This window comes from Panthera pardus, unplaced genomic scaffold (genome assembly GCF_024362965.1).
Source record: "Panthera pardus isolate Hobbes unplaced genomic scaffold, ASM2436296v1 HiC_scaffold_181, whole genome shotgun sequence".
NCBI classification, from domain to species: Eukaryota; Metazoa; Chordata; class Mammalia; order Carnivora; family Felidae; genus Panthera; species Panthera pardus.
Window position 1 is genome coordinate 264,800 of NW_026526745.1, and position 27,968 is coordinate 292,767.

General features: G+C 39.2%; 1 protein-coding gene across 2 annotated transcripts; it reads left to right on the forward strand.

Annotated features, from left to right (window-relative positions):
* LOC128778153 (amine sulfotransferase-like) lies at positions 1-27,935 on the forward strand. Of its 2 annotated transcripts, none has more exons than XM_053906487.1 (7): positions 1-131; positions 5,109-5,261; positions 16,930-17,138; positions 21,094-21,217; positions 22,192-22,286; positions 25,034-25,217; positions 27,070-27,935. In XM_053906487.1, the coding sequence occupies exons 1-7, from the start codon at positions 92-94 to the stop codon at positions 27,189-27,191; spliced, it is 927 nt and encodes a 308-aa protein (XP_053762462.1). In that variant the 5' UTR covers positions 1-91; the 3' UTR covers positions 27,192-27,935. The 2 variants fall into 2 exon arrangements, with proteins under 2 accessions (XP_053762462.1, XP_053762463.1); XM_053906488.1 differs by having other exon boundaries at positions 25,034-25,199.
* The last annotated feature ends 33 nt before the right edge of the window (positions 27,936-27,968 follow it).

Here is a 27,968-nt window from a genome sequence, read left to right on the forward strand (position 1 = left end):
GTGAATCATTAAATCTCTTCATAGAAAACACAGTCTTGAGCTAAGTCTTTTTCAACCAGTGGCAGCACGATTATTCTTCCCATTGGCATTGATGTCAGAAGTTCAGTCTTCATTTCAACAAGCTCTTATTGGTGAGTAGTTGCATTTTTGATCGAGGGTGAAAACCTTTTCCATTTTCTTTCTATGTTCTTTGGCTGATATAGTAATTAAGTTGAAATAAGACAGGTTAACGGGAGAAAAAAACAAATGTAATTACCTACATATGGCAGCCCCATATAACAGGAAGAGTCAAATACAGTCCCACAACTGAGGTTTATATATTATCCTGAGCTAAAGAGAAGAGGGTGAAAGCATTGGGAATTCAAAGAAGACAAAGACGATTGACAGGAACATGTGAAGAGCACATATTCTTTGTGTTTACTCAACCTCAACCATGTGATTGAGTCTTTATGATGTACAAAGTTATCTCTGGTATAAGTTTTCTTCCTGGTACAGGCCACCTGTGGAAATTCTTTTAGGCAGTTAAGGAAAAGTAAAAAGCTATTTGGGTCTGCTGGATCTGTATTGCTTCTGTCGCAAAAAAATCCACCTGCTAATGCAGTATATTTCTGGGCACAAACTCTGCTCCCCTTAACTTGTCTGAACTGTACTAATTATACAGTCTCAGGTGAGACTTTTTTCCTTCTTTTTTAAAAAAAATTTTTAAGTTTATTTATTTTGAGAGACGGAGAGAGCAGAAGAGAGGCAGAGAAAGAGGGAAAGAGGGAAAGAGAGAATCCCAGGCAGGGGCTGGGCTGTCAGTGCAGAGCCCTGGTGGAGGGCTTGAAACCACGAACCATGAGATCATGACCTGACCCGAAACCAAGACTGAACCACCCAGGAGCCCCTCAGGTGATCTTTCTAAACACTGGGCTAGATAAATATAAGATATCAGCTCATATATTTGAAGCAAAAATATTATGTAATTGTTTTGCATTGATTTTCAATCAACTTAGCTGTTTTGGTTCCAAAATATTTATATAGAGATTCAAGAACATTTTACACTAAAACAAAGATATAATGGACCATAACAGTAGTGTTTTATACTAGATTCTAATACACGGAGAATAGAAGAGGGTAGAATGTATAGTATGTATGATAGCAGAATACCAGATTCATTCTAGTTTATCTTCTTTTTTACCCCCTTTTCGGATCACACTAAGTTTTTTCATATGTTTTCAAATAGTTTACTTCCCTAGAAAAGGAGTCCATCGATGATATGTCCCCTTTTGTCTACTTATCTTGTTACTTTATTTCCTGTTAACACAGCCAATTCGAGGAAAAGGCATGTGTCCTATGTGTCCTATGGCCTTTTCCTTGAGCTCCCTCAGAAGCAATATCTTTTGGCCACAAAAGATATTTTTGCTCTGTTTTCCCCACTTTTAAAGGTATATTCACATCCTCCCTGCCACTTCCCAAGGATTTTAATTGCTACACCACTTCCTTTAGGTATGAACGTTTCTTGCTGTTTGGCCACCGGTGCTAAAGGCAAATCCCTTACTTTCAGTGCATTTCCTGGTGCTCCTGAACATCAAAAATTAGATATTGACAGGTGTTCCAACTAACCTCAACTGACTGTGAATCACCTTCATTCTAATTATAATTCCACATCTATTGTACAAGAGCTTCAACTTTCTACCCTGGGTAATATTACATATGTCACATGCCAGGTTTTCTTCCCATCCAATTTGCAATCACGTTGGGCTCAGATGGGGGCATATGCCTTCCCCTAAAGCCTACTCTACACATTTGGACCCTGAGGAACATATAAGCCCTTTGATATAGGGGACCCGTTGGATAGCCAGACCATGTCAATCTCTGACACAGATGCATTGTTTACAATGTCCCTGCCTAGGCTCCAGTATTATAAGATACCATTATTCTACTTTTGTGAAAAGATAAAAGGGACCAATTTTCACTCCCCAACATTCCTGTATCTTTTACATAAGTTTTTCTAACTTTTTATCTCACTGTTAGAAGTCACTCTGTATTTTCCATATTCTTGTTAGTAATTCTCATTATTCCCCCATGTTAATTTACAAACCGGGCATATTTAAAAAAATTTTTTTTTACGTGTATTTATTTTTGAGACAGAGAGAGACAGAGCATGAACGGGGGAGGGTCAGAGAGAGAGGGAGACACAGAATCTGAAACAGGCTCCAGGCCCTGAGCTGTCAGCACAGAGCCTGATGCGGGGCTCAAACTTACGGACTGTGAGATCATGACCTGAGCCGAAGTCGGACGCCCAACCTACTGAGCCACCCAGGCGCCCCTGTATTTTTTTTTATCTTTGTGATTCTATGCTGGTTTAATGTTTTTTAAAACATAATTTATTGTCAAATTGGCTTCCACACAACACCCAGTGCTCATCCCAACAAGTGCCCTCCTCAATGTCCATCACCCAGTTTCCCCTCTCCCTCACCCCCATCAACCCTCAGTTTGTTCTCTGTATTTAAGAGTCTCTTGGGGCACCTGGGTGGCTCAGTCAGTTAAGCAGCCGACTTTGGCTCGGGTCATGATTTCATGGTCCGTGAGTTTGAGCCCCGAGTCGGGCTCTGTGCTGACAGCTCAGAGCCTGGAGCCTGTTTCAGATTCTGTGTCTCCCTCTCTCTGACCCTCCCCCATTCATGCTCTGTCTCTCTCTGTCTCAAAAATAAATAAACGTTAAAAAAAAATTAAAAAAAGAGTCTCTTATGGTCAGGCATATATATTTTTAAATGTTCTCTAAACACGACCTTCCTACTTTTACTAACAATGGATAATTCTTACCTGGTTGCTTATTAGATTTTCATGATTTAATCTTATGAATCCTATTAAGGCTTTAAAAATTTGTTGCCGGTTTGTGTGGCCACATTTTAATAGCATCATCATGAAGTCACGTTTGTACAAAACTTTTTTACTTGTTCTGATCTTTGCCCTGGCAGTCCTCATGTTGGTCCTTTTGACCCCTGAGTACCACCTCTGATAGCAACAAAATCTTGTTTGCTTTATGAAAAGATCAAAATGTTACAGGCTTATTGTTGTTTTCTAATCCCAAGATGTGGAACTGGCTGCACTAAGGAGCCACTGCTTCTTTATAATGCAAGTTACTATTACAGCCCAATGTGGGGATCGAGATGTAAATTATGTTCTTCATCTTGGACACTGCAGATGGCAAAGAGACTCTTTAAATATCTCCAGTGACCGAAAACTCATCTTTCCTGTCTTTCTCCATCCTTTGCTGTCTGGTCCCCCACTTTCTTTCTTGCCTATGAATTCATGTTGATGATTCCAAGTAATTTGGTTTTTTTCGTAAATCTCTTTTGTAAAGAGAGGCTACCAATCCTAGGTTTTCCAGTAACAGTGTGACTGTGAAAATATATTTAAAGTTGTTTATTTGGGGGCATCTGGGTGATTCAGTTGGTTAAGCATCAGACTTCAGCTCAGGTCATGACCTCACAGTTCCTGAGTTGAGCCCCGCATTGGCTCTGTGCGGACATATCATAGCCTGGAGCCTGCTTTGGATACTGTGTCTCCGTCTTTCTCTGCCCCTTCTGTGCTCGCGCTCTGTCTCTCTTTCTCTCTCTCTCCAAAATAAATAAACTTTAACAAAATAAAAAACATGCTTATTTCCATTTTTCTATAATGACCCTTGGCTCTGGCTTTCTGGAATTGTTTTCAAATTATGCAATTCTAAGCTCTTATTTTGTCAGCTACTGCTATGATCAACTATTTTGAGAACTAGGAATAGGACACTTCCGAGTCATCTGGAAGTACCTCTGTAAGGGTTAAATTGTAGTGTAGAGCTAATGCTTCGCTTGAAAAATAACAGCTTTGTGTTGACACTGAAGGTTAAGAGATAACAGCCTTGCTTTGCTCTGGTAAACTATGCCTCATACCCTTGTAAATTAGGCTTCACCAATTAAGGAAACAAAAGTTCAAAGAAAAGAGCATCAGAGGCAGGGTCAAGGAGATCCACTGGTTGCAACTTAGAGGCAGAAAGTCTAAAGTAAACACCTCATTAGACAACTGTTTCTAACTCACCTGGGAACTGTTTCTCTGTTCTGTTCCCAGGTGATGATAAAACGATGTGATCGGTTATAAAAACTCTGTATCCCGGCTGTTCGGGGCCGCACTCTTATCAAGAGTGTTGGTCCCGATCGGTCGGCCTTGCCTCTCATTGTAATAAACTTTGTTGTGACTGTCACCGGTGCCCGTAGCATTCTGTTTCAGGAGTCGTGTGGATGCAACACCTCCAAGAAAACTGAAACCCAGAGTTCTCATATCAAAATGCGTTTTTCCATATAGTTAGGGACAGATAATAATGAAAGGCAAAATATGTACCTAAATGACGACTCACAAGTCTTGGTTTGTACTTTCTACATGCGATCCATTATTTAAATGTTTTCTTTCATGCTTTTCCTTTGTGCCATTGTCCATATTATCATTATGGGCAATTTAATTGCTCACACGCAATGTCTCAGGCTTCCCGGAATAGACTCATGCCTGTGACCATTCATGCTGGTACTACCCCAATAACTTTAAAGATGTCACAAGTTAAAAAAAAGAAAAAAAAGAAAGTTAAATTCAAAGGTACCAAGATTACTATAAACAGATAATGACTACCGAGAAATTATATAAAAGAAATCTTTTATGAACCTACTAAGACCTAAGCAAGTGAATGTAGTTCATTTACAGGGGGGAAAAAAGGCCAGCTGATAAAGGACTATGTGGTTGGTCTGATAGCCAAGTGTTTTTGAAGCCCACTTAAATCCTATTTGTATATACATTTTCTGTTCAAATATACATAAGATTTCTGATTAAGAGCATCAGTTTTTAGAAATATTACAATAATTACTCGTAAGCTACTTTCCCCATACCTACATGAATGGAGCACGCACAAATAAAACCAAGAGCTAGCCCATAAATAGAAGTCTCTTGGGCATTCCCCAAATTCCACACACCCAGAATCCAGGCTTTCAGAGCCAACAGGTTTTCAGTGTTTGTGTTTGTTAAAAAGGAAAGATACAGAAGGGAAAACTATAACATTCTACTAAATTTCTCTCAAATAATTTATCTGTATTTTGCAGGCAACAGAAATATGGAAGATACAAACAAATTTTTAACCAAACTTAAAGGATGTTATTTTGCAAATACTCAACTTAATCTTGAATTTTTAGAAAATTTAGATGATTTTGAAATCAGAGATGATGATGTCTTCATAATCACATACCCCAAATCTGGTGAGTCCTGTATTCCAACAGCTAATACAATTAATAAAATGATATTTCTGTAATATGGGAGCACTGTTTTTTTTAGGAGCATATTCTATTTGCATATATAGTCAATCTACTGGATATAAGTAATTTCTCATGTGGGCAAGGGAAATGGGCATAATGAAGAAGGAGAGAGATTGACGAAACCCTATCAAACACTGAGTTGCTGAAGTGGGCTGGGAAAGGACACAGGAATATTTGCCATTTAGGCAGCTTCTTGGGACATACTTGAAGCTGTATTTAATGACCAAGTACCTGAGAAAGAGGAAATTAAACTTATACTAATTACGATCATTCCCCAAATACTTTGGGTCTTATTTTTGATACCACTCATATATATGTGTAGAATATATACATACATTTTGTGTGTGTGGGCCTACACATACATCTATTTACATTCTCTACCTGTGTTTTATTTTTTTATTTTTATTTTTTGAAAAATAAGGATGTTTATTAAGGACATTTCTAGCCCACAGCTAGGGCTCATACTCAGCTCTATGAGCCACTGTCCGGCCTCATCCCCATTCAATGTGAATGACATTAGGGAGGCCGAGCCACAGGTATATCCCATTGATCCCACAGTAGGGGGGTCCCTTCCATAGCCAGGTATAGATAGAAGATATACTGCTGAGAATGAAGAGGGAAATCACTGGATTAATAAGTTTCTCTACACCTTGCCTGGACCCTTTCATTCTCACCTTCAAACACCATGGGTTGAAGGTGCCTAGTACCATGATGTGGGGTATTCTCTACCTGTGTTTTAATGGGATTGGGGGGAATGTTTTTTGCTGCTGTGTTGTATGAGTTCTCTATATGGTTTGATATTACCTATTATGAGAAATATGATTTCCAAATATTTTATTCCATTCAATATGCCTTTTCATTTTGTTTGGGCTCTTTGGTGTACAGAAACTTTTCAGTCTGATATACTCCCACTTACTTATTTTGTTTTTGCTGCATTTGCTTTTGGTGTCATGTCCCAAAATATCATTGCCAGCATGAATTTTGGGGCACTACTGCCCTTGTTTTCTTATTGGAGTTTTGTTGTTTCGGGTCTTACATTCAGGATTTAATCCATTTTGAGTTAACTTTGTGTATGGTTTAAGGGAGTGGTTCATAGTCTTCTTTTCCTATGCCAGTCCAGTTTTCCCAATACCATTTATTGAAGAGTCCACCCTATATTTTTTGCTCCTTTGTCAGAAATTAGTTGATTATACATGTTTAATTTGGGGCTCACTCTCTTGCTCTGCTGATCTATGCATCTGTTTTTATGCCAATACCATAATGTTTTGATTACTATAAATTTTTAATATTATTTGAAACTAATAAATGTGATGCCTTTAGCTCAGCTGTATTTTCTAAAGATTGCTTTGGCTACACAGGGTCTTATATGGTGCAAAAAAATTTTATGGTTATTTGTTTTATTTCTGCGAAAAATGTCATGATAATTTTGATAAAGGTTGCATTGAACCTGCTGACTGCTTTGTGTAGTATGGGATTTTAACAATATTAGTTCTTCCAACCCATGAACAGGAATGTCTTTCTATATATTTGTATTTTTTTTTTCAGTTCCTTCTATCAGTACTTTACAATATCCAACGTGTAAGTCTTCTACCTCCATAGGTAAATTTATTCCTATATATTTTCTCCTTTTTGATGCTATCATAAATGGGATTGTTTTCTTAATTTCTCTTTCTGATAGTTTATTGTTAGCTTATAGAAATACAAGTTATATTTGTATGCTGATTCCTATCTTGCAAGTTCACTGAATTCAAATGATTAGTTCTAACAGAATTTTTGGTGAAATGTTTAGGGTTTTTGATATATAATATCATCTACGAATAAAGACACTTTTACTTCTTCCTCTGCAACTTAGATGCCTTTTGTTTCTCTTTCTTGTCTAAGTGCTCTGGCTAGGATTTCCAGTAAAACTAGTGAGAAGCGTCTGATCTTGGTCATTACTTTAGATGCCCTGGTTATGATCTTAGATGGAAAACTGAAATTCTTACTATTGAGAAAGATGTCAGTTATGATCTTGTCATAAATGGCATTTAACCTATTGAGTTATGTTCCTTCTACATTTTGTTGAGAATTTTTATGATGAACAATATTCAATTCTGTTGAATTTTTTCTGTATTTATGGAGACGATAATATGGTTTTTATGCTTCATTTTTTAATGCATTATCAAACTATTCTATTTGTGGATGTTGAACCATCCTTGCATCCCTGGAATGAATTGTATTTGATCATGGTGTATGATCCTTTTAATGTGTTGTTGAATTCAGTTTGCTAATATTTTATTGGGGATTTTTTGCATCTATATTCATCAAGACTGATGGCCTGTGACATTCTTTTCTTCTAGTGCCTTTTCTGGTACTTAGCTGGGTAATGTTAGCCTTGTAAAATGAATTGGGAAGTGTCCCCACTTTTTTTATTTTTGGAAGAGTCTGTGAAGGATTGTTACTAATTCTTAAAATATTTGTTAGAAAGAAATGTTTTTAATATTTTTTTTCCCCCAGAAAACACTGATTCTCTTGCTCTACCTCAATTTAACAGACATGTTCCTATCTCTGGCTCTTTGCACTCACAGAATCTTTTTCCCTTGATGCTCTTCTACCTGATATGTGCATGGTTTACTCCCTTCCTTTGGGTCCTTATTTTAAACTTATATTATCATTAAGGCATTCTGGATGGTCATATTTAAAAATGCAGCCTCACTCAAAATTCTCACACTCTTCTTTGCTGCTTTATTTTCCCTCCATAATATAACACATATCACCTTATACTATACCATATATCTACATACTTAATTTGTTCATTCTTTACAAAGCCATCCTTAGGAAGCACATCATAGCATTTAGACAAGAACAAATAACCCAGAAGAACAGGAAAGACCTAAAAAACAATTCCATGTGTATAAAAGAACTCAATATAAATTTAAGTAAGGTGCATTTATTAATGGGGAAAAGATAGTATATTTGGTCCCAGGAAATCTGTGTCACTATATGCAGGAAGTTCACCTGGAATCGAACAGCACATAAAAGAGTAAACTCTAAGTGTATTCAAGACACTAATATTAAAGGTAAAATTATACAACTATTTCTATTAAAAATATTGTAGAAAAATCATTGAAACTAAGGAGTGGTCAAGAGCGTCTACACAAATGTCCAAAGAAAAATATACAGGTAAAAGTTTGATAAATTCAGTTACATCAAAATTAAGATGTTTGGGCTTTGCTTAACAGTGAGTTCCCTAGGCAAAGTTAATAGGGTCTGAAAGAGAGGAACTACTGGGCTTTTGAAGATGGCGGCGTAGGAGGACGCAAGGCTCACCGCGCGTCCTGCTGATCACTTAGATTCCACTTACACCTGCCTAAAGAACCCAGAAAACAGCCAGAGGATTAGCAGAACAGAGTCTCCAGAGCCAAGCGCAGACGAGAGGCCCACGGAAGAGGGTAGGAAGGGCGGCGAGGCGGTGCGCCCTCCACGGACTGGCAGGAGGGAGCCGGGGCGGAGGGGCGGCTCGCCGACCAAGAAGAGCCCCCGAGTCTGGCTGGCAAAAGTGGAGGGGCCGGATGAACTGTGTGCCGACAGCAAGCGCGACTTAGCGTCTGGGAGGTCATAAGTTAACAGCTCTGCTCAGAAAGCGGGAAGGCTGGAGGACAAAGGGAGGGAGAACTGCTGAGCCCCCAGATAGCAGAGCTCAGCTTGGCGGGGAACAAAGGCGCTCGCCAGCGCCATCTCCCCCGCCCATCCCCCAGCCAAAATCCCAAAGAGAACCAGTTCCTGCCAGGGAAATTGCTTGCTCGCTCCTCGCAAACACCCAACTCTGTGCTTCTGCGGAGCCAAACCTCCGGCAGCGGATCTGACTCCCTCCCGCTGCCACAGGGCCCTCCTGAAGTGGATCACCTAAGGAGAAGCGAGCTAAGCCTGCCCCTCCCGCCCCCGTGCACCTTGCCTACCCACCCCAGCTAATATGCCAGATCCCCAGCACCACAAGCCTGGCAGTGTGCAAGTAGCCCAGACGGGCCACGCCACCCCACAGTGAATCCTGCCCCTAGGAGAGGGGAAGAGAAGGCACACACCAGTCTGACTGTGGCCCCAGAAGTGGGCTGGGGGCAGACATCAGGTCGGACTGCCGCCCCGCCCACCAACTCCAGTTATACACCACAGCACAGGGGAAGTGCCCTGCAGGTCCTCACCACTCCAGGGACTATCCAAAACGACCAAACGGAAGAATTTCCCTCAGAAGAATCTCCAGGAAATAACAACAGCTAATGAACTGATCAAAAAGGATTTAAATAATATAACAGAAAGAGAATTTAGAATAATAGTCATAAAATTAATCGCTGGGCTTGAAAACAGTATAGAGGACAGCAGAGAATCTCTTGCCACAGAGATCAAGGGACTAAGGAACAGTCACGAGGAGCTGAAAAACGCTTTAAACGAAATGCAAAACAAAATGGAAACCACGACGGCTCGGATTGAAAAGGCAGAGGAGAGAATAGGTGAACTAGAAGATAAAGTTATGGAGAAAGAGGAAGCTGAGAAAAAGAGAGATAAAAAAATCTAGGAGTATGAGGGGAAAATTAGAGAACTAAGTGATACACTAAAAAGAAATAATATACGCATAATTGGTATCCCAGAGGAGGAAGAGAGAGGGAAAGGTGCTGAAGGGGTACTTGAACAAATTATAGCTGAGAACTTCCCTGAACTGGGGAAGGAAAAAGGCATTGAAATCCAAGAGGCACAGAGAACTCCCTTCAGACGTAACTCGAATCGATCTTCTGCACGACATATCATAGTGAAACTGGCAAAATACAAGGATAAAGAGAAAATTCTGAAAGCAGCAAGGGATAAACGTGCCCTCACATATAAAGGGAGACCTATAAGACTCGTGACTGATCTCTCCTTTGAAACTTGGCAGGCCAGAAAGGCTTGGCACCATATCTTCAGTGTGCTAAACAGAAAAAATATGCAGCCAAGAATCCTTTATCCAGCAAGTCTGTCATTTAGAATAGAAGGAGAGATAAAGGTCTTCCCAAACAAACAAAAACTGAAGGAATTCATCACCACTAAACCAGCCCTACAAGAGATCCTAAGGGGGATCCTGTGAGACAAAGTACCAGAGACATCACTACAAGCATAAAACATACAGACATCACAATGACTCTAAACCCGTATCTTTCTATAATAACACTGAATGTAAATGGATTAAATGCGCCAACCAAAAGACATAGGGTATCAGAATGGATAAAAAAACAAGACCCATCTATTTGCTGTCTACAAGAGACTCATTTTAGATCTGAGGACACCTTTTGATTGAGAGTGAGGGGATGGAGAACTATTTATCATGCTACTGGAAGCCAAAAGAAAGCTGGAGTAGCCATACTTATATCAGACAAACTAGACTTTAAATTAAAGGCTGTAACAAGAGATGAAGAAGGGCATTATCTAATAATTACAGGGTCTATCCATCAGGAAGAGCTAACAATTATAAATGTCTATGCGCCGAATACCGGAGCCCCCAAATATATAAAACAATTACTCATAAACATAAGCAACCTTATTGATAAGAATGTGGTCATTGCAGGGGACTTTAACACCCCACTTACAGAAATGGATAGATCATCTAGACACACGGTCAATAAAGAAACAAGGGCCCTGAATGACACATTGGATCAGATGGACTTGACAGATATATTTAGAGCTCTGCATCCCAAAACAACAGAATATACTTTCTTCTCGAGTGCACATGGAACATTCTCCAAGATAGATCACATACCGGGTCACAAAACAGCCCTTCATAAGTTTACAAGAATTGAAATTATACCATGCATACTTTCAGACCACAATGCTATGAAGCTTGAAATCAACCACAGGAAAAAGTCTGGAAAACCTCCAAAAGCATGGAGGTTAAAGAACACCCTACTAACGAATGACTGGGTCAACCAGGCAATTAGAGAAGAAATTAAAAAATATATGGAAACAAACGAAAATGAAAATACAACAATCCAAACGCTTTGGGACACAGCGAAGGCAGTCCTGAGAGGAAAATACATTGCAATCGAGGCCTATCTCAAGAAACAAGAAAAATCCCAAATACAAAATCTAACAGCACACCTAAGGGAAATAGAAGCAGAACAGCAAAGGCAGGCTAAACCCAGCAGAAGAAGAGAAATCATAAAGATCAGAGCAGAAATAAACAATATAGAATCTAAAAAAACTGTAGAGCAGATCAACGAAACCAAGAGTTGGTTTTTTGAAAAAATAAACAAAATTGACAAACCTCTAGCCAGGCTTCTCAAAAAGAAAAGGGAGATGACCCAAATACACAAAATCATGAATGAAAATGGAATGATTACAACCAATCCCTCAGAGATACAAACAATTATCAGGGAATACTATGAAAAATTATATGCCAACAAATTGGACAACCTGGAAGAAATGGACAAATTCCTAAACACCCACACGCTTCCAAAACTCAATCAGGAGGAAATAGAAAGCTTGAACAGACCCATAACCACGAAGAAATTGAATCAGTTTTCAAAAATCTCCCCACAAATAAGAGTCCAGGACCAGATGGCTTCCCAGGGGAGTTCTACCAGACGTTTAAAGCAGAGATAATACCTATCCTTCTCAAGCTATTCCAAGAAATAGAAAGGGAAGGAAAACTTCCAGACTCATTCTATGAAGCCAGTATTCCTTTGATTCCTAAACCAGACAGAGACCCAGTAAAAAAAGAGAACTACAGGCCAATATCCCTGATGAATATGGATGCAAAAATTCTCAATAAGATACTAGCAAATCGAATTCAACAGCATATAAAAAGAATTCTTCACTATGATCAAGTGGGATTCATTCCTGGGATGCAGGGCTGGTTCAACATTCGCATATCGATCAACGTGATACATCACATTAATAAAAGAAAAGGTAAGAACCATATGATCCTGTCAATCGATGCAGAAAAGGCCTTTGACAAAATCCAGCACCCTTTCTTAATAAAAACCCTTGAGAAAGTCGGGATAGAAGGAACATACTTAAAGATCATAAAAGCCATTTATGAAAAGCCCACAGCTAACATCATCCTCAACGGGGAAAAACTGAGAGCTTTTCCCCTGAGATCAGGAACACGACAGGGATGCCCACTCTCACCGCTGTTGTTTAACATAGTGCTGGAAGTTCTAGCATCAGCAATCAGACAACAAAAGGAAATCAAAGGCATCCAAATTGGCAAAGATGAAGTCAAGCTTTCCCTTTTTGCAGATGACATGATATTATACATGGAAAATCCGATAGACTCCACCAAAAGTCTGCTAGAACTGATACATGAATTCAGCAAAGTTGCAGGATACAAAATCAATGTACAGAAATCAGTTGCATTCTTATACACTAACAATGAAGCAACAGAAAGACAAATAAAGAAACTGATCCCATTCACAATTGCACCAAGAAGCATAAAATACCTAGGAATAAATCTAACCAAAGATGTAAAAGATCTGTATGCTGAAAACTATAGAAAGCTTATGAAGATAATTGACGAAGATTTAAAGAAATGGAAAGACATTCCCTGCTCATGGATTGGAAGAATAAATATTGTCAAAATGTCAATACTACCCAAAGCTATCTACACATTCAATGCAATCCCAATCAAAATTGCACCAGCATTCTTCTCGAAACTAGAACAAGCAATCCTAAAATTCATATGGAACCACAAAAGGCCCCGAATAGCCAAAGTAATTTTGAAGAAGAAGACCAAAGCAGGAGGCATCACAATCCCAGACTTTAGCCTCTACTACAAAGCTGTAATCATCAAGACAGCATGGTATTGGCATAAAGACAGACACATAGACCAGTGGAATAGAATAGAAACCCCAGAACTAGACCCACAAACGTATGGCCAACTCATCTTTGACAAAGCAGGAAAGAACATCCAATGGAAAAAAAGACAGTCTCTTTAACAAATGGTGCTGGGAGAACTGGACAGCCACATGCAGAAGGTTGAAACTAGACCACTTTCTCACACCATTCACAAAAATAAACTCAAAATGGATAAAGGACCTGAATGTGAGACAGGAAACCATCAAAACCTTAGAGGAGAAAGCAGGAAAAGACCTCTCTGCCCTCAGCAGTAGCAATCTCTTACTCGGCACATCCCCAAAGGCCAGGGAATTAAAAGCAAAAGTGAATTACTGGGACCTTATGAAGATAAAAAGCTTCTGCACAGCAAAGGAAACAACCAACAAAACTAAAAGGCAACCAACGGAATGGGAAAAGATATTTGCAAATGACATATCGGACAAAGGGCTAGTATCCAAAATCTATAAAGAGCTCATCAAACTCCACACCCGAAAAACAAATAACCCAGTGAAGAAATGGGCAGAAAACATGAATAGACACTTCTCTAAAGAAGACATCCGGATGGCCAACAGGCACATGAAAAGATGTTCAACGTCGCTCCTTATCAGGGAAATACAAATCAAAACCACACTCAGATACCACCTCACCCCAGTCAGAGTGGCCAAAATGAAGAAATCAGGAGACTATAGATGCTGGAGAGGATGTGGAGAAACAGGAACCCTCTTGCACTGTTGGTGGGAATGCAAATTCGTGCAGCCACTCTGGAAAGCAGTGTGGAGGTTCCTCAGAAAATTAAAAATAGACCTACCCTATGACCCAGCAATAGCACTGCTAGAAATTTATCCAAGGGATACAGGAGTACTGATGCATAGGGGCACTTGTACCCCAATGTTTATAGCAGCACTCTCAACAATAGCCAAATTATGGAAAGAGCCTAAATGCCCATCAACTGACGAATGGATAAAGAAATTGTGGTTTATATACACAATGGAATACTACGTGGCAATGAGAAAAAATGAAATATGGCCTTTTGTAGCAACGTGGATGGAACTGGAGAGTGTGATGCTAAGTGAAATAAGCCATATAGAGAAAGACAGATACCATATGGTTTCACTCTTATGTGGATCCTGAGAAACGTAACAGAAACCCATGGGGGAGGGGAAGGAAAAAAAAAAAAAGAAAAGAGGTTAGAGTGGGAGAGAGCCAAAGCATAAGAGACTGTTAAAAACTGAGAACAAACTGAGGGTTGATGGGGGGTGGGAGGGAGGGCAGGGTGGGTGATGGGTATTGAGGAGGGCACCTTTTGGGATGAGCACTGGGTGTTGTATGGAAACCAATTTGACAGTAAATTTCATATATTAAAAAATAAAAAATAAAATAAAAAATAAAAAAAAAGAGAGGAACTACTGGCAATGACTATAATTAAAAATAATTAATACCTAGAATATATTAGGTGTATATACAGATCAACTGGAAGAGAACAGTGATCTACTTATAAAAAGAGCCAAAGAGATAAGCTGAAAATTTACCGAAGGAAACCACTCTCCACCAATGCCAACAAAAAACCACAAAGCTGGTACACAATAGTCACTTGCTTTATATCTAGTACACTGACAGCAATTAGAAAGGTCAGAAACCCTGAATGCTGCCAAGGAGTACACACACATCTGCATGCTTTAGCATAATACTGCTGGGAGAGTAGACTGAAGCAGCCATTCTCTGGGGAGCAGTCTGGCACTATCTGATCAACTGAAATACAGACATACCAGGCAATTTTGCTCCTGAGTATATGTCTCCAAGAATATCTCATATGGGTTCATAGGCAACATGAGTGAGGGTGTATGTGGCAGTGTTGTTTGGGGTGTGCTGTCCATTGGGGGAAATTAGACAGGTCAGTGCATGAATGCACACCCTGAAACACAGACAGCATCTGTTAGGTGCAATGGATCAGCAGTAGCATGTAAAGGAATGTTAAACCACAGCTCACAGTGACAAACAGTAAGAAATGACGTGCATGGATTAAAAATCAAGCACATACAACAATACATATTTCAAAAGAACATCTTCCAAGAAAGAATATACTTTAAACCCTAAAGTCTTCTTGTCTGTGGTGGAAGTAGGGGTAGGAATGGAAGCAGGAAATGTGAATATAAGGAATTAATAGATCTTGGAGTGCCTGCAGTGAATCAGTGATGTTAGTATAGCATGACTGCAGAAAATGATAAATATCAACTTACATTAACCTCTGACATCCAAAAAGGCAAGAAGGAGAAAGAAAGAAAGAAAGAAAGAAAGAAAGAAAGAAAGAAAGAAAGAAAGAAAGAAAGAAAGAAAGAAGAAGAAAGAATGGAAGAAAGAAAGAAAGAAAGAAAGAAAGAAAGAAAGAAAGAAGAAAGAAAGGAGGGAAGGAAGGAGGGAAGGAAGGAGGAAGGGAGGGAAGGAAGGAAGGAGGAAAGAAAGAAAGAAAAGAGAAAACGAGAAAGATAGGTTGTGATAGGGGAGTGGATATGGAAGCAGAAGCAGGAGAGAGGACAAAGACAGGAAAAATGCAGCCTATTTTGCCTGGGGAACGCGTTCTTCCAGTCCTCATAGTCTTAAATTTCTGCAGATTTGTAACCCATTAAGGTCATGTTTGGTAATTCCTCGGCACCCCTGAAGCTGTGATACCTGATGCAGAAGCAGTACTTCTTATCTGGGAAAGGTTGGAGAATGTAAGAAACCCTTTTAGAGCTTCATAACAATGAATTTTCTTTGTGTTTGAACATCAGCTGTGGTAACATGTAAGCACACATGATCTTGGTCTTCCCTGGGCAACACTGGAGGATTTATGCCCATCATGCTCCAGACAAGGTGCATACCACCTGACAGCAAGGCATGTATTCTTAACAATGATCTTGCTTACCAGATGCTGCTGCTTCACAGGCAGGGTGATAGGGTGGTCTCAGGAAGGAATTATAGGATGGGAATTGATGAGGGGCCAATGTACTTTCTCATTTAAGATGTTGATTTGAACCTTTCTGGGACATGTGACTTCTTGTTGGGGTAGGTTTTTGAAGCATTGCCTGTATATATGAGAAGCATGACCTTACAGAAGGTGTGTTTTAACTCTTAATATTCCCATATATGAAGCATGCAAAATGAAGTGGAAGGAATCTAGAGTAGGCAGTACACCCGTGTATTCTGTGACATATGTCCACTCTAATTGGAATTGGGAGAAATAGTCATCCTTAGAATTTGTCACATCCCACTTACAGCAAAAGGTCTAATCTTTTCCTTCCTGTCTCCATGTGGATCACAGGGCCTCCTTTAGGGATTTATAATGAACACTATTTCCCGAAGTGACATCATGGGCACAGTAAGAAACATAGGGAACGGGGGAAAGATGGAAAGTGACTCTATCAGTAAAATGCCATTTTTTTTTTCTATTAGCTAACGTCCTAGGAGTGGGGTTGGGGAAGGAAATCTTGAGGCAGGCATAGAAGATAGTTTAAAATTCCCATATATGAAGCAGAAGAAAGTACAGAAGACTCAAGAAAAATTTGTGGGACAAATGCCCATGGAGTTTCACATGTAGAATCTCCTTATAACGAAAAGCAAAGGCAACGTATGTTTGTCTTTACCCACACTGCACCCTTTATATATTAAAAATTCCATTGAGACAAAATTACCTTTGTACGTATTATAATAACAACCTCTGATTAAAAAACTGATGACACATCTATATACTTTTTGGATAAATTTTCGCATCATTAAAACAAAATTATTTCTTTTACAGGGACTGTCTGGTTTCAGCAGATATTGTGCTTGATTTATTTTGAAGAACATCGCAAAGGCATTGGGAATCTGGAAACAGTTGAACGCATCCCCTTCCTTGAGTACTTCTCTCGAGAAGTGGATTTTGCTGAAAGACCATCTCCTCGTCTCTTCACTACCCACATCCCATACTACTTGGTTCCCAGGGGGCTAAAGAACAAAAAAGCCAAAGTAGGAAAATAGACTATGGCTGCTGAAAGACAACTGCTTTTTCATTATTTCATTTCTATTCATTACATTGATGCTGCACTCGTCCAGGTGTTAGCAAATGTGGTATTTGTCATGCATTAATTTTCAACAGACTTTTGTGTTCTTATCTTCCAGTATCTGATTTTATCTTTCACCCTTTGTTTTCTGATCACATATGGAACACAACCATTGGAAAATGAGACTATATAGGAGTGCATTTAATTTACTTCATAGAGTATATTATAATATCATATACATTATATATTATATACCCTCTCATTTGTTAGCTATATTACCATGTGTATATAAACTGCCAACAATTCCTTTTTCTTTTTTCTGTATGCTCTCCTCGCTTCCTTCTGACGCTTCCAACCTGTTTTGCCCGCTTTCTCTGTGAATGTACCGAGTTCATTGGAAATCTGAGGGAAGCTCAGAGAGAATCATTTGTACCTACTGAGTGATTTTTCTGTCTCTCCCAGTATCAGTCACCTCCACCCACTGATAATTTCAACTCTTGACTCATTTTCTCCCTCTCTACCTCCACTCCTCTGACTCACGGGATTATTTCAAAGTTGATGTACATTGTCTCTGGCTGGCCAGATAGGAGTGAGGCCAACTGCGCTCAAAGGATCAACATGAAGGAGGCACTTCCTGTCAGGGCCACACAAGTGTGGGATTGCCTCCTTCAGGTTGACCCATCAGGCTCTGCACTGGCCTCCCAGACCCTAGCCCTGCCAGGCCTCTCCGGTTGATTTAAACTCCAGCCACTTTTCCTCCACCAACCTCAGTAACCCTCTTCTGCAACCCACGTGTTATGCACCTGCCTTTGTCTATGACTGTTTTTGCTTTCTGATGTAATACATACTTACCTGTTTATTTATTGTCTATGTTTCTGGCCACAGTGTAAAACCCTTGAGACAGATGGAGTTTGCAGTGCATAGAACCCTGTCCAGAAGGCATTAGAGTTGAATGAATGACAAAAGGGATCGCCAGTAATTGCCCTAATGCGGATCTTTGCTTCAAGCACCTTATTATCTGAGTGCTGTCTCCTTTTCCTCCTGCTCTTTTCAGGTGTTCCGTTCAATGATGTGTCAGCACATTCATTTCTCCAGCCCCCTCCCCACTCCTATTCCCCACACTCACTCTCATATATATGCGTGTCCCCAATTGCTTCTTGCCCACCAATGACTCTACATTTTAAATTCAAATCCTTTTTGTCTAAATTCTTTTGCTAATTCAACTGTTATGATTTGTTGCCAACCCTTAATTCTGCTGAAACACAATTGTGTTATATTAGTACCTATATTCATGAATCTGGTAGTGTGGTCAGAAAAAATCAAAACAGTTAAAAATTGTGTCTTTCTTTACATTTATGGCCACAATTCTCACACTTTACTTTTTAAAAATGTTTTGCTTCCCCCCCTTTCCATACTGACTTTTCATACTTTCTTTATCTTCTCAAACCTCAGCAGCATTCTGCTCTACCTATCCCAGTAAAAGACTCCAAGTAAACCATTAATAGTAGATGCCCTCCACATGCAAAACCTCCCCTCACTGCTGTCCCTCCTTAAGAGGAAAAGGTGGGATGTGTACACAGTTTTGTTCTCATTACATATCTGCCCCTCCATTCATGGTCTGGATCCCTTTTTGGATCCCTTTTGTCTGTACCACTGTTTCGCAAATGGGAGTCAGGCCAGGCCAACATCTGGGAATCATCAGCTCTCAGCTCTGCGTATTCCCCACAGGATATTTAGCATATTTGAGGCATTTTTGGTTATGGTGGTGGTGCTGCTAGTTATAGTGGGTTGAGGCCTGGGATGCTGTTAAATGTCCCATGATGCTTACGGTAGTCCCAACCACAGACCGTTATCTGGCGAAATGTCCATGGTGCCACTGTTGAGAAACTTGTTCTACTCTCAAAGACTTTCCTTAAGCAATATAATTTGCTTTTTTTCATTCATTACCAATTTCCTTATGCTGATTGGATCATTCTGTTTGGCCCATAATGAAGTTTTCATGTGGCATTTTTTAACAGTAAAATAAAACTTGTCTTGCTCCATTTCAATTTTCATTTTCTGCCTTTCATTTTCTGTTTGAGATAAACTTCTTAAAAGCGTTTAGCCTCATTCTCCGCGCTTTCCCTGAATCCTGAATGTCAACGTCCCTTGTTATTATAGTTTTTGAAAAGGGGGGATCATTTCTTGATCACTTTACTTGGCCTATCACTGGCATCTGACATAGTTGATCACTTTCTATGTCTTTAAACATTTTCTTTTCCTGCTGTTCCAGACACCACATTCGTGGTATCATAATGTCTCAGTGGACACTTAGAGGAGATTCTACCCAAAAACCTTTCCCTCTCTTCATATTTCATTTCAGCAGAGCTCTCATTTTGTTTGGACTTGTATCCTGTATATGCTTCTGGTCTGATGGTTAGAGTGGTAAAATTTGGTTGGTGCAAAACCAGGGCTTGGTACCAGGCATCTTGCCATTAATTTTTAAGGCACAGGTAAGTGACAAGCTTATGAACAACAACACAAGTAAAGAAGAAGTTTCTTTCGTGTCCTCTGAAAGAAGGTTTCTTCATTATTTTAATTGACCATGGGGATGAAAAGTGGCAGCTGTGTGGGACATAAAGAAGGGTTAGCATGTCATAGTGGAAAAGTAGGAGACTCAGTCTATGACTACATCGAGATGATGAGTTAACCTAACCTGTTGCACTCTCATCTTGGGCTTTGGCTTTTTGTGAGAAAAGTTGATACTTTCACTATTTAGGAAATGTTATGTGAGATCTTTTCTAACTTATACAATTATATTTTGAGACGCTGCTCCTTCCTCTTTACTGGCTTCTCCTTCTCTGTCTAACCTCTGAGAGCTGATGATTCCCAGATTTTTGGCCTGGCCTTCTCCTATTCTCCCTCTATAGTTAATCCCTCAGTTAGATTATCTAATCACGTAAGTTAAATACAATGTATGTATAGTTGATTTCTCCCTTTAATTCTAGATTGATGTAAAGTATTTAAAAACTCTACATCTATAGAGATGTCAAATATATCTCTATATAGGTATTATCCAAATATGGGCGCCAATACCAAAAGGAGTTTTGATTTTATCTTCAAACCACTCCTTTTCCCAGTTTCCTTATATATTTTGTTCTATTTATTATGTATAGAGAGAGCATAGTCAGGGGAGGGGCAGAGAGAGAGGGAGTCACAGAATCCAAAGCAGACTCCAGGCTTTAAGCTGTCAGCACAGAGCCTGATGCAGGGCTCAAACCCATGGACCATGAAATCATACCTAAGCTGAAGTTGGACGCTTAACCCACTGAGCCACCCAGGCACCCCAATCCTTTGTATTTTTAATGTCTTTGGGTTGCTTCACTGCTTTATGAAATTATGGCTTCTGATTGGTTACAATATACATTTTTAAAGTTAAATCTCATAGTCCTTCAATGCAAAAAATATTGAAGAAGTAACTACTATGGGTCAAGTACTTGTGCTTTATACTGTGAAGATATATAAGAATTATGTGAACCATACACTGAAGGATGAGAGAAATACAATCTAAACTTTCACAGATGATTTGAAAATATCTTAGTAAGTTTTTCCTATTGCCATAATTGTATAGCTATGAGATATTTTCACATATGTTAGCTTGTTGAGGTAGGGACAGGAGAATATTGTTGGTTTCTGTCTAGGGGAGTAAGAAGAGGTACCATGTGAGGTAATTGATAGTCACCAATAATTAAGTCTCCCAATCATTAAGGGAGAGCCATTGCAGAGGAGAAATGCAAAATACAAAGAGGGCTGAATATATACAAGACATGGTTAGAAACTGTAAAGTTAAGCTAACAGGCTTCATTCAGTTGGAGGGCATTAGGGTACAAATATGACATTATGAAAGCATCAGATATAATGAATACTTCCTTTCTTTCCAGGTTATTTACATATACAGAAACCCTAAGGATGTTATGTGCTCATATTTTCACTTTTCAAAGAAACTGACAGCATCCGCTACAGATAACTTTGTGGAATTCATGAATCTATTTCTAGAAGGAGAAGGTAACTAAAATTTCATAAAATACTAAGTTTGGTGTCCTGTGGTGAGTTTTTAAGCTCTAGCAGAGAGAAAGAGTTTGCTTAAATAGAGTAGAATGGGGATCAGTAATCAACGTATCAAGCCAGTTGGTAGTGTCGTCTTAGGTGACCATGTCCAGCCATTGTACAAATATTGCTAACTCTCTCTCCTTCTCAACAGATTGTCAAGATTACAGTCATACCAACAGAGAATAATTACATCTAACCATGGAGAGATTATTTCACTGGCACACAGATTTCTGTCCTAGCTTAGTGAGAAGTAGCTCAGTGAGAGCGTACGTTTGGAGCTTTGCACTTCATATTTCAAGGGGCTCCTCCCAAGGGTCCTTTAAAAAATATTTTAGTAAATTTTTATTCATTGTTTAAGTAATTTATACACCCAGAATGGGGCTCACAACTCTGAGGTCAAGAGTTGCATGTTCTATCCATCGAGCAAAACAGGTGCTCACCACATTCTTATCTGAGGAGCCAGTGCAGCTATTTGACCAGGAACAAAGCTTGCAGAAGTAAACGTGATGATCTGGAACAGACTTACGATTGTGTCCAATGCATTGTGGCAGAGCTGAAGTGACTCTTCAGAGACCTCTCGTGCTCCTTGCAGAGTAGAAATACCTCCATGTGCCTTTGGGGATAGTCGAGAAGTAAGGAGAGGATTCATTCCTCCTTTCCCTTTTCAGTTTTTCTTACCCCATGGCAAGATTATTTTCTATTTATATGAAATGCATTTTTAAGAGACTAATTTCTCCTTGACTGTATGTTTGTTTCCTGGTGGAAGTTGGATGGTTCTCCCACAACCAGATGCTAGGGGAAATCTGGAATCTAGCAGCACACTTCCTTTTCCTCCTTTGTTACTAAAGGTTCCTGCATCTCCTAGGACTGTAGATTCTTTTCAATGTGTTCAACATATTTACTTAATGATGTATCTGTTCTCCCCACAGTGGCAGGAAGTCTTTGGTTTGACCACATCAAAGGTTGGTATGAGCACAAAAACCTGTTCAACATTCATTTCTTGATGTATGAGGAGATGAAGAAGGTGAGAAATGTGACATTACTGACTTCACTGAAGCTGTAAGCCAGCCTGGCTGAATGAATTGATTGTTTATGCCCAGAACACCCAAAGGATGATATCAAATTTGAGAACCCAGATTGTGTACCAGGAGACATTTTTCCTATATCACTTCTATGCTTTCTTTACCAGGTTTCCATTTAGAACTACCACTGGAGGTTTCTTTTCAAAATTTATCTGTGTGTCAATAGATGTCTGTTTATGTATGTTGGTGTGAATGATTTGATTATTTTGAGTCAGATTATTGGTTTCTCTTTCGTGAATTGTTATATCTATTTCCTTCCATTTTTAATTACACTAACGTTGTAGATGTGTGTTCCTCACTTGCAGGTACATTTCTTGGGAACTTTAATCTTGTCTGTATTGTGTATGATTAAACCATGCAGGAAAAATTAAATGAAAATACCTGTGTATGATTAGAAAGAATTCAGCTCCCAGTACAGTCAACTACATGTGCCTGAAAAGAAAACTTTTATTGCTTACTGACTAAAACCCAGAGCCAGGCTACCCTGATGCTGGGTGTTTGGCTCATGCATGTCAAGAATATCCCAGGGTTTTCTGTGTTTCTTTTGTACCATATTTGGTGTGATGACGATGTTTCCCTCATGGTAGCAGGACAGTTGTAGCTCCAAAGTCATGTCTTCACATGATAGCTTACATGGCAGACAGAGTGTTAACGGGGAGAAAAGTGGCATTCTTGCCTTGCTTTGTTCCCACTTTTGCTCCGTGAGGAAACTCACTCTCAGAAACTTCTGTTTGACTTCCTCTTTCAGACCCAATACCCAAATTGGGCCATGTGACCACCCTAAACTAATCTCTTGTAGCAGACAGTGGGATTGCCACGAGGAAGTTGGATTAATAATGATCATTATGGAATGTGGCTGGGCACTGCTGCCAGGACACCACCAGGATCTCTTAGCAGGAAAGAAGAGAAAGAGCTGAAAGGCTGGCGACCCTAAAGGCTGCCACCTGCTGCGTGTTTGTCACTAGCTTCTGTTACCCCTGCCATAGGGCATATACCAAATCTAGACTCTCTGGCTGAGTGCATATCACCTACGAAATAGAGATTCAAGTGTCTGGCTGGCCTTGTAATCTTCTTCACAATATGGCCCTTCTTTTTTTCTTTTTATATGAAATTTATGGGCAAATTGGTTTCCATACAACACCCAGTGCTCATCCCAACAGGTGCCCTCCTCAATGCCCATCACCCACTTTCCCCTCCCTCCCATCCCCCATCAGTTTATTCTCAGTTTTTAAGAGTCTCTTATGGTTTGCCTCCTTCCCTCTCTGTAATTTTTCCCCCTTCCCCTCCCCCATGGTCTTCTGTTAAGTTTCTCAGGATCCACATAAGAGTGAAAACCTATGGTATCTGGCTTTCTCTGTATGATTTATTTCACTTAGCGTAACACTCGCCAGTTCCATCCACGTTGCTACAAAAGGCCAGATTTCATTCTTTCTCATTGCCAAGTAGTATTCCATTGTATATATTAACCACATCTTCTTTATCCATTAGTCAGTTGATGGACATTTAGGCTCTTTCCATAATTTGGCTATTGTTGAAACTGCTGCTATAAACATTGGGGTACATGTGGCCCTATGTATCAGCACTCCTGTATCCCTTGGGTAAATTCCTAGCAGTGCTATTGTTGGGTCATAGGGTAGGTCTATTTTTAATTTTTTGAGGAACCTCCAAACTGTTTTCCAGAGCGACTGCACCAGTTTGCATTCCCACCAACAGTGCAAGAGGGTTCCCGTTTCTCCACATCCTCTCCAGCATCTATAGTGTCCTGATTTGTTCATTTTGGCCACTCTGACTGGCGTGAGGTGATATCTGAGTGTGGTTTTGATTTGTATTTCCCTGATGAGGAGTGGTATTGAGCATCTTTTCATGTGCCTGTTGGCCATCTGGATGTCTTCTTTAGAGAAGTGTCTATTCATGTCTTCTGCCCATTTCTTCACTGGATTATTTGTTTTTCGGGTGTGGAGTTTGGTGAATTCTTTATAGATTTTGGATACTAGCCCTTTGTCTGATATGTCATTTGCAAATATCTTTTCCCATTCTGTTGGTTGCCTTTTAGTTTTGTTGATTGTCCTTCTATTGCTTACAGGCTCACCTCCCATCTTTCTCATTCCAGACCTGTTCCCATATAGCCCCAGAGAAACTCAAATTCTCATACTCCTGTGACCTGAGATCCCACACCTTCCATGCAACCACAATTTTGCAGATACTCTTTTTTTGATTTAAACACTGTATCTTCAGTTTGTCTATCAAAAAAGTCCTGGTTTTGGTTTAATTCCCAGAACAAATTTCTCATCTTTGAGGAACTTTCTCTGAATTGTGTTACATAATTACTCTTTGCCAGTAAGTGCTTGTACTGAATTCCCAGAACTGATTCCCTGTTGTGCCTCTGTTCACGTGCACCATCATTTAGGGCAGCATCTGACATATAGTAGCTATTCACCAAATACTTGCCCACTTAACACAAATAGAATGAAATATGAGTGTTCCTAATATGCACTCTAAAACAGTGGACAAGGGAGGAATTAATTTATCAAGAAGGAATAAGCAAGAACCTTCTCATGGTCCTGCTCCACTTTTCTAAGTATCCTAAGCACCTACATTTTTCACTCCCATAATGATATTTAGCTGTGACTTTTGTGTGTGTCTTCTTTCTTATAATGTGCATCATTTATCATATTATGATTTGTTTCAGGATCTCAGAGGCTCTGTGTTAAAAATATGCAAATTTTTGGGGAAAGAATTGAGTGAAGAGGACGTGGATGCCGTTGTGAGACAGGCCACGTTTGAAAACATGAAGAATGACCCACGAGCCAATTATGACAATAAACTCAAGGCCTATTTTGGGATACAAAAAAAAGGTCATTTCCTTCGCAAAGGTGATGTTGAACAATAAATGCTTGGCTATCTTGCACTGTGATACAAACATAACGAAGTGTAGCTTCTAAGCTGTCCCGATGTGGAGCTGCTATGGCCCTGTTCCCTTCCCTACACAGTTGATTTTCCATGATTTCTTCTTGGTGCTCTTCGAGAGACTATATTATTTGGTCCCAGAATGTGTCTGGATGAATAACCTAAAGTTGCAAGGCCTTCTCCTTGGCCCCTGGAAATCTACCAATGCCTATCACCATGTCTACCACAAAAGGGATGTTCATTTAGTGTTAGACTATTTTCCCCCAGTACAATGGGTTAGGCACATGATGATGAATTAATGGTGGCACAGTTGGCCATCACTGGCTGTTCTTCCATCTCTGTGATTTAGTCTGAACCTCGTCCAGGACTGAATTAACAACACATATTCACTATTCTTTTGTTACTGGGGAGGACTATTATGTATACATATAATAGTATACACACACACGCACACACATACACACACACACACACACACACATAATAGTATAGTATACATAATAGTCCTTCCCAGTAACAAAATAATCTTCCATCATAAAAATGTATAGGAATATCTCCTTTATCTCAATATGATACCTCTGGTGAGTGCATTTTTAAATGAATGATTCCTTCATATAAATGATAAATGTGAACATGTTAGAATATTTTTATTATTTTATAAATTATTCTAAGTTAAAATGTATGATCTTCTTAGTACCTGGAAAATCGATAATACAGAATTGACATAAATTTTACACTTAATCAGAATGTTTTATGCCTCTACGCCAATCGCAATAAATAGTGGCTTAAATACATTAGTATTTCCTTCACTTAACTACTTTGTACATCTTCACCCATTCAATTAAAAAATGTGAAACACTGGTAACTTGGAGCCAACCTGAAGTGGGGACATGCCCTTCCCTTTACCCTCAGCGCATCCTGTCATGTTGTAGATGCTACAATCCTTCTCCAATGCCATCATCATGGCACTTGCATTTGTTTTCTTTGAAAAAAGAAAATTTTCTGTGGTTACACATCTTTAACACACCTGAAAAACGAGAGACTGAAATGGCCAAGACAACAAAAAATGGAGAAGCCAAATTTCCTTACGGAAATGATGCACATTCCCTTGTTTCTTCTGCACATACTTTTCTCTTAGATGTTATGAAGTGTAATGTCATTTGTACTGGCTCTACCACTCCTGCACAAATTGTGTTTGTGTTTTCAGTTTCATTAGCATTGAAGCTGGTTTATTTATTTGTTTACACTTTAGCGTGATTTTACATTCAGTGTTTCTTGCCTCTCCTTCTATCGACCTCTACTTGCCGTCCCAACTCTGTGTCTGTAAGTTTAAAGTAAGATTGTTGTAAACCTACACTGGGTACAGATGGAATAATTACAGGTGGGCCATTCCAAACTGTATGAGCTTGGGCTATATTTTAAAAATCTCTCTGAGCATCCATGTCCTCATCAGTAAATATTTGTCTAATGATATCTGATTTTTGGAATTTTTAAGGACTTCTGTAAACTACAATAGCCCATGTTAGCCTGAAACAAAATAGTCAACAAGTTGCAAGAGTTTTCTCCTTTGTCAGGTAGCTGACAGCTCAGGGCTTGAGCTAATTACCTTAAATTACCTCATAATTGTGATGATGAGTTTTCTTTTCCCCTTGCCATAAAGTGGGAGAGAAAAGGGCCATTGCCATGTGCAGGAGCAACAGGGGCCTTACTAGGGAGGAAAATGAATGTCCAAAAAATGGTGTTTCTCCCAGCACTAAGGCATCATGCCCCCTCCTCCCAGAATCTGCCTTGAAGCAATTTCTTTGCTGTTCCTCCCAGGTACGATTGGAGACTGGAAAAATCACATGACTGCTGAGCAGAATGAAAAGTTTGACATGATTTTCCAAACGAAGATGAAAGATATTCCCTTGAAGTTCATCTGGGATATGAATGAAGAATAGATTTCTTAACAATGCACAAATATTTTTACGAAACTTCTTTCAGAAGGAAATATATTGAATTGTACACTTTCATCTTTGATTGTCACTGGCTTATTATTGAAAAAACTCATTGATGAATAAATATTAATATGCCCACACTACATCATTTGCCATCTGTGGCCTGTTTCAATTTGCTAGGAGTCCTCACTTTCTGATCAGAAGAGGTTTCCTCTCTTTGTGTTGCAGTATAATTATGGAATAGTTTACCTTAAGTTCAGAAGTTCCAAAGCCTTGAACCACAAAGGAGATCATAACATGTGATTGATTTGACATCTTAAAATAGAAGCCTTGTCATTTATAAAAAACTACTTATGGTCTTTTTTCATATTTAAGATTTTAATTCTTAGGTAATCAAACGAGTCAGCCTTTCATTTTATGGCTTCTAGGATTTGTGTCCAACTAGGAGTGTTGCTATCACAAGTATTTCCATGTATTCATAAGTCATTTCTTTATTTAATCTTAATATCTATCTTTTGTTGTTAGATACCTGTCAATTTTTTTCCTAACAGATAGCCAAATGGCCCAAAATCATTTACTGAATTCACATCATTTTCCTACTGATTAAAACAGACATTATCTTGTTCTACAATATTGTATGTACATAAATTTTCTTATGTAAAATGACATATTTTCTGTCGATATAATTTTCTTTTTTATAACTATGCCCTAATTTCTAACATAGATTAAGAAACCAATAAATCATGATGTATTGTGTTGGAATTCTGCTAAGTGTTGCTT

What these genes read in the sequence shown, in the direction of transcription:
- LOC128778153 (XM_053906487.1), top strand. Translation starts at nt 92, where the DNA reads ATGTCAGAAGTTCAGTCTTCATTTCAACAAGCTCTTATTG. An exon ending in ATTTCAACAAGCTCTTATTG is followed by an intron (nt 132 to 5,108) that starts GTGAGTAGTTGC and finishes TGTATTTTGCAG; the next exon opens with GCAACAGAAATATGGAAGAT. An exon ending in AATCACATACCCCAAATCTG is followed by an intron (nt 5,262 to 16,929) that starts GTGAGTCCTGTA and finishes TTTCTTTTACAG; the next exon opens with GGACTGTCTGGTTTCAGCAG.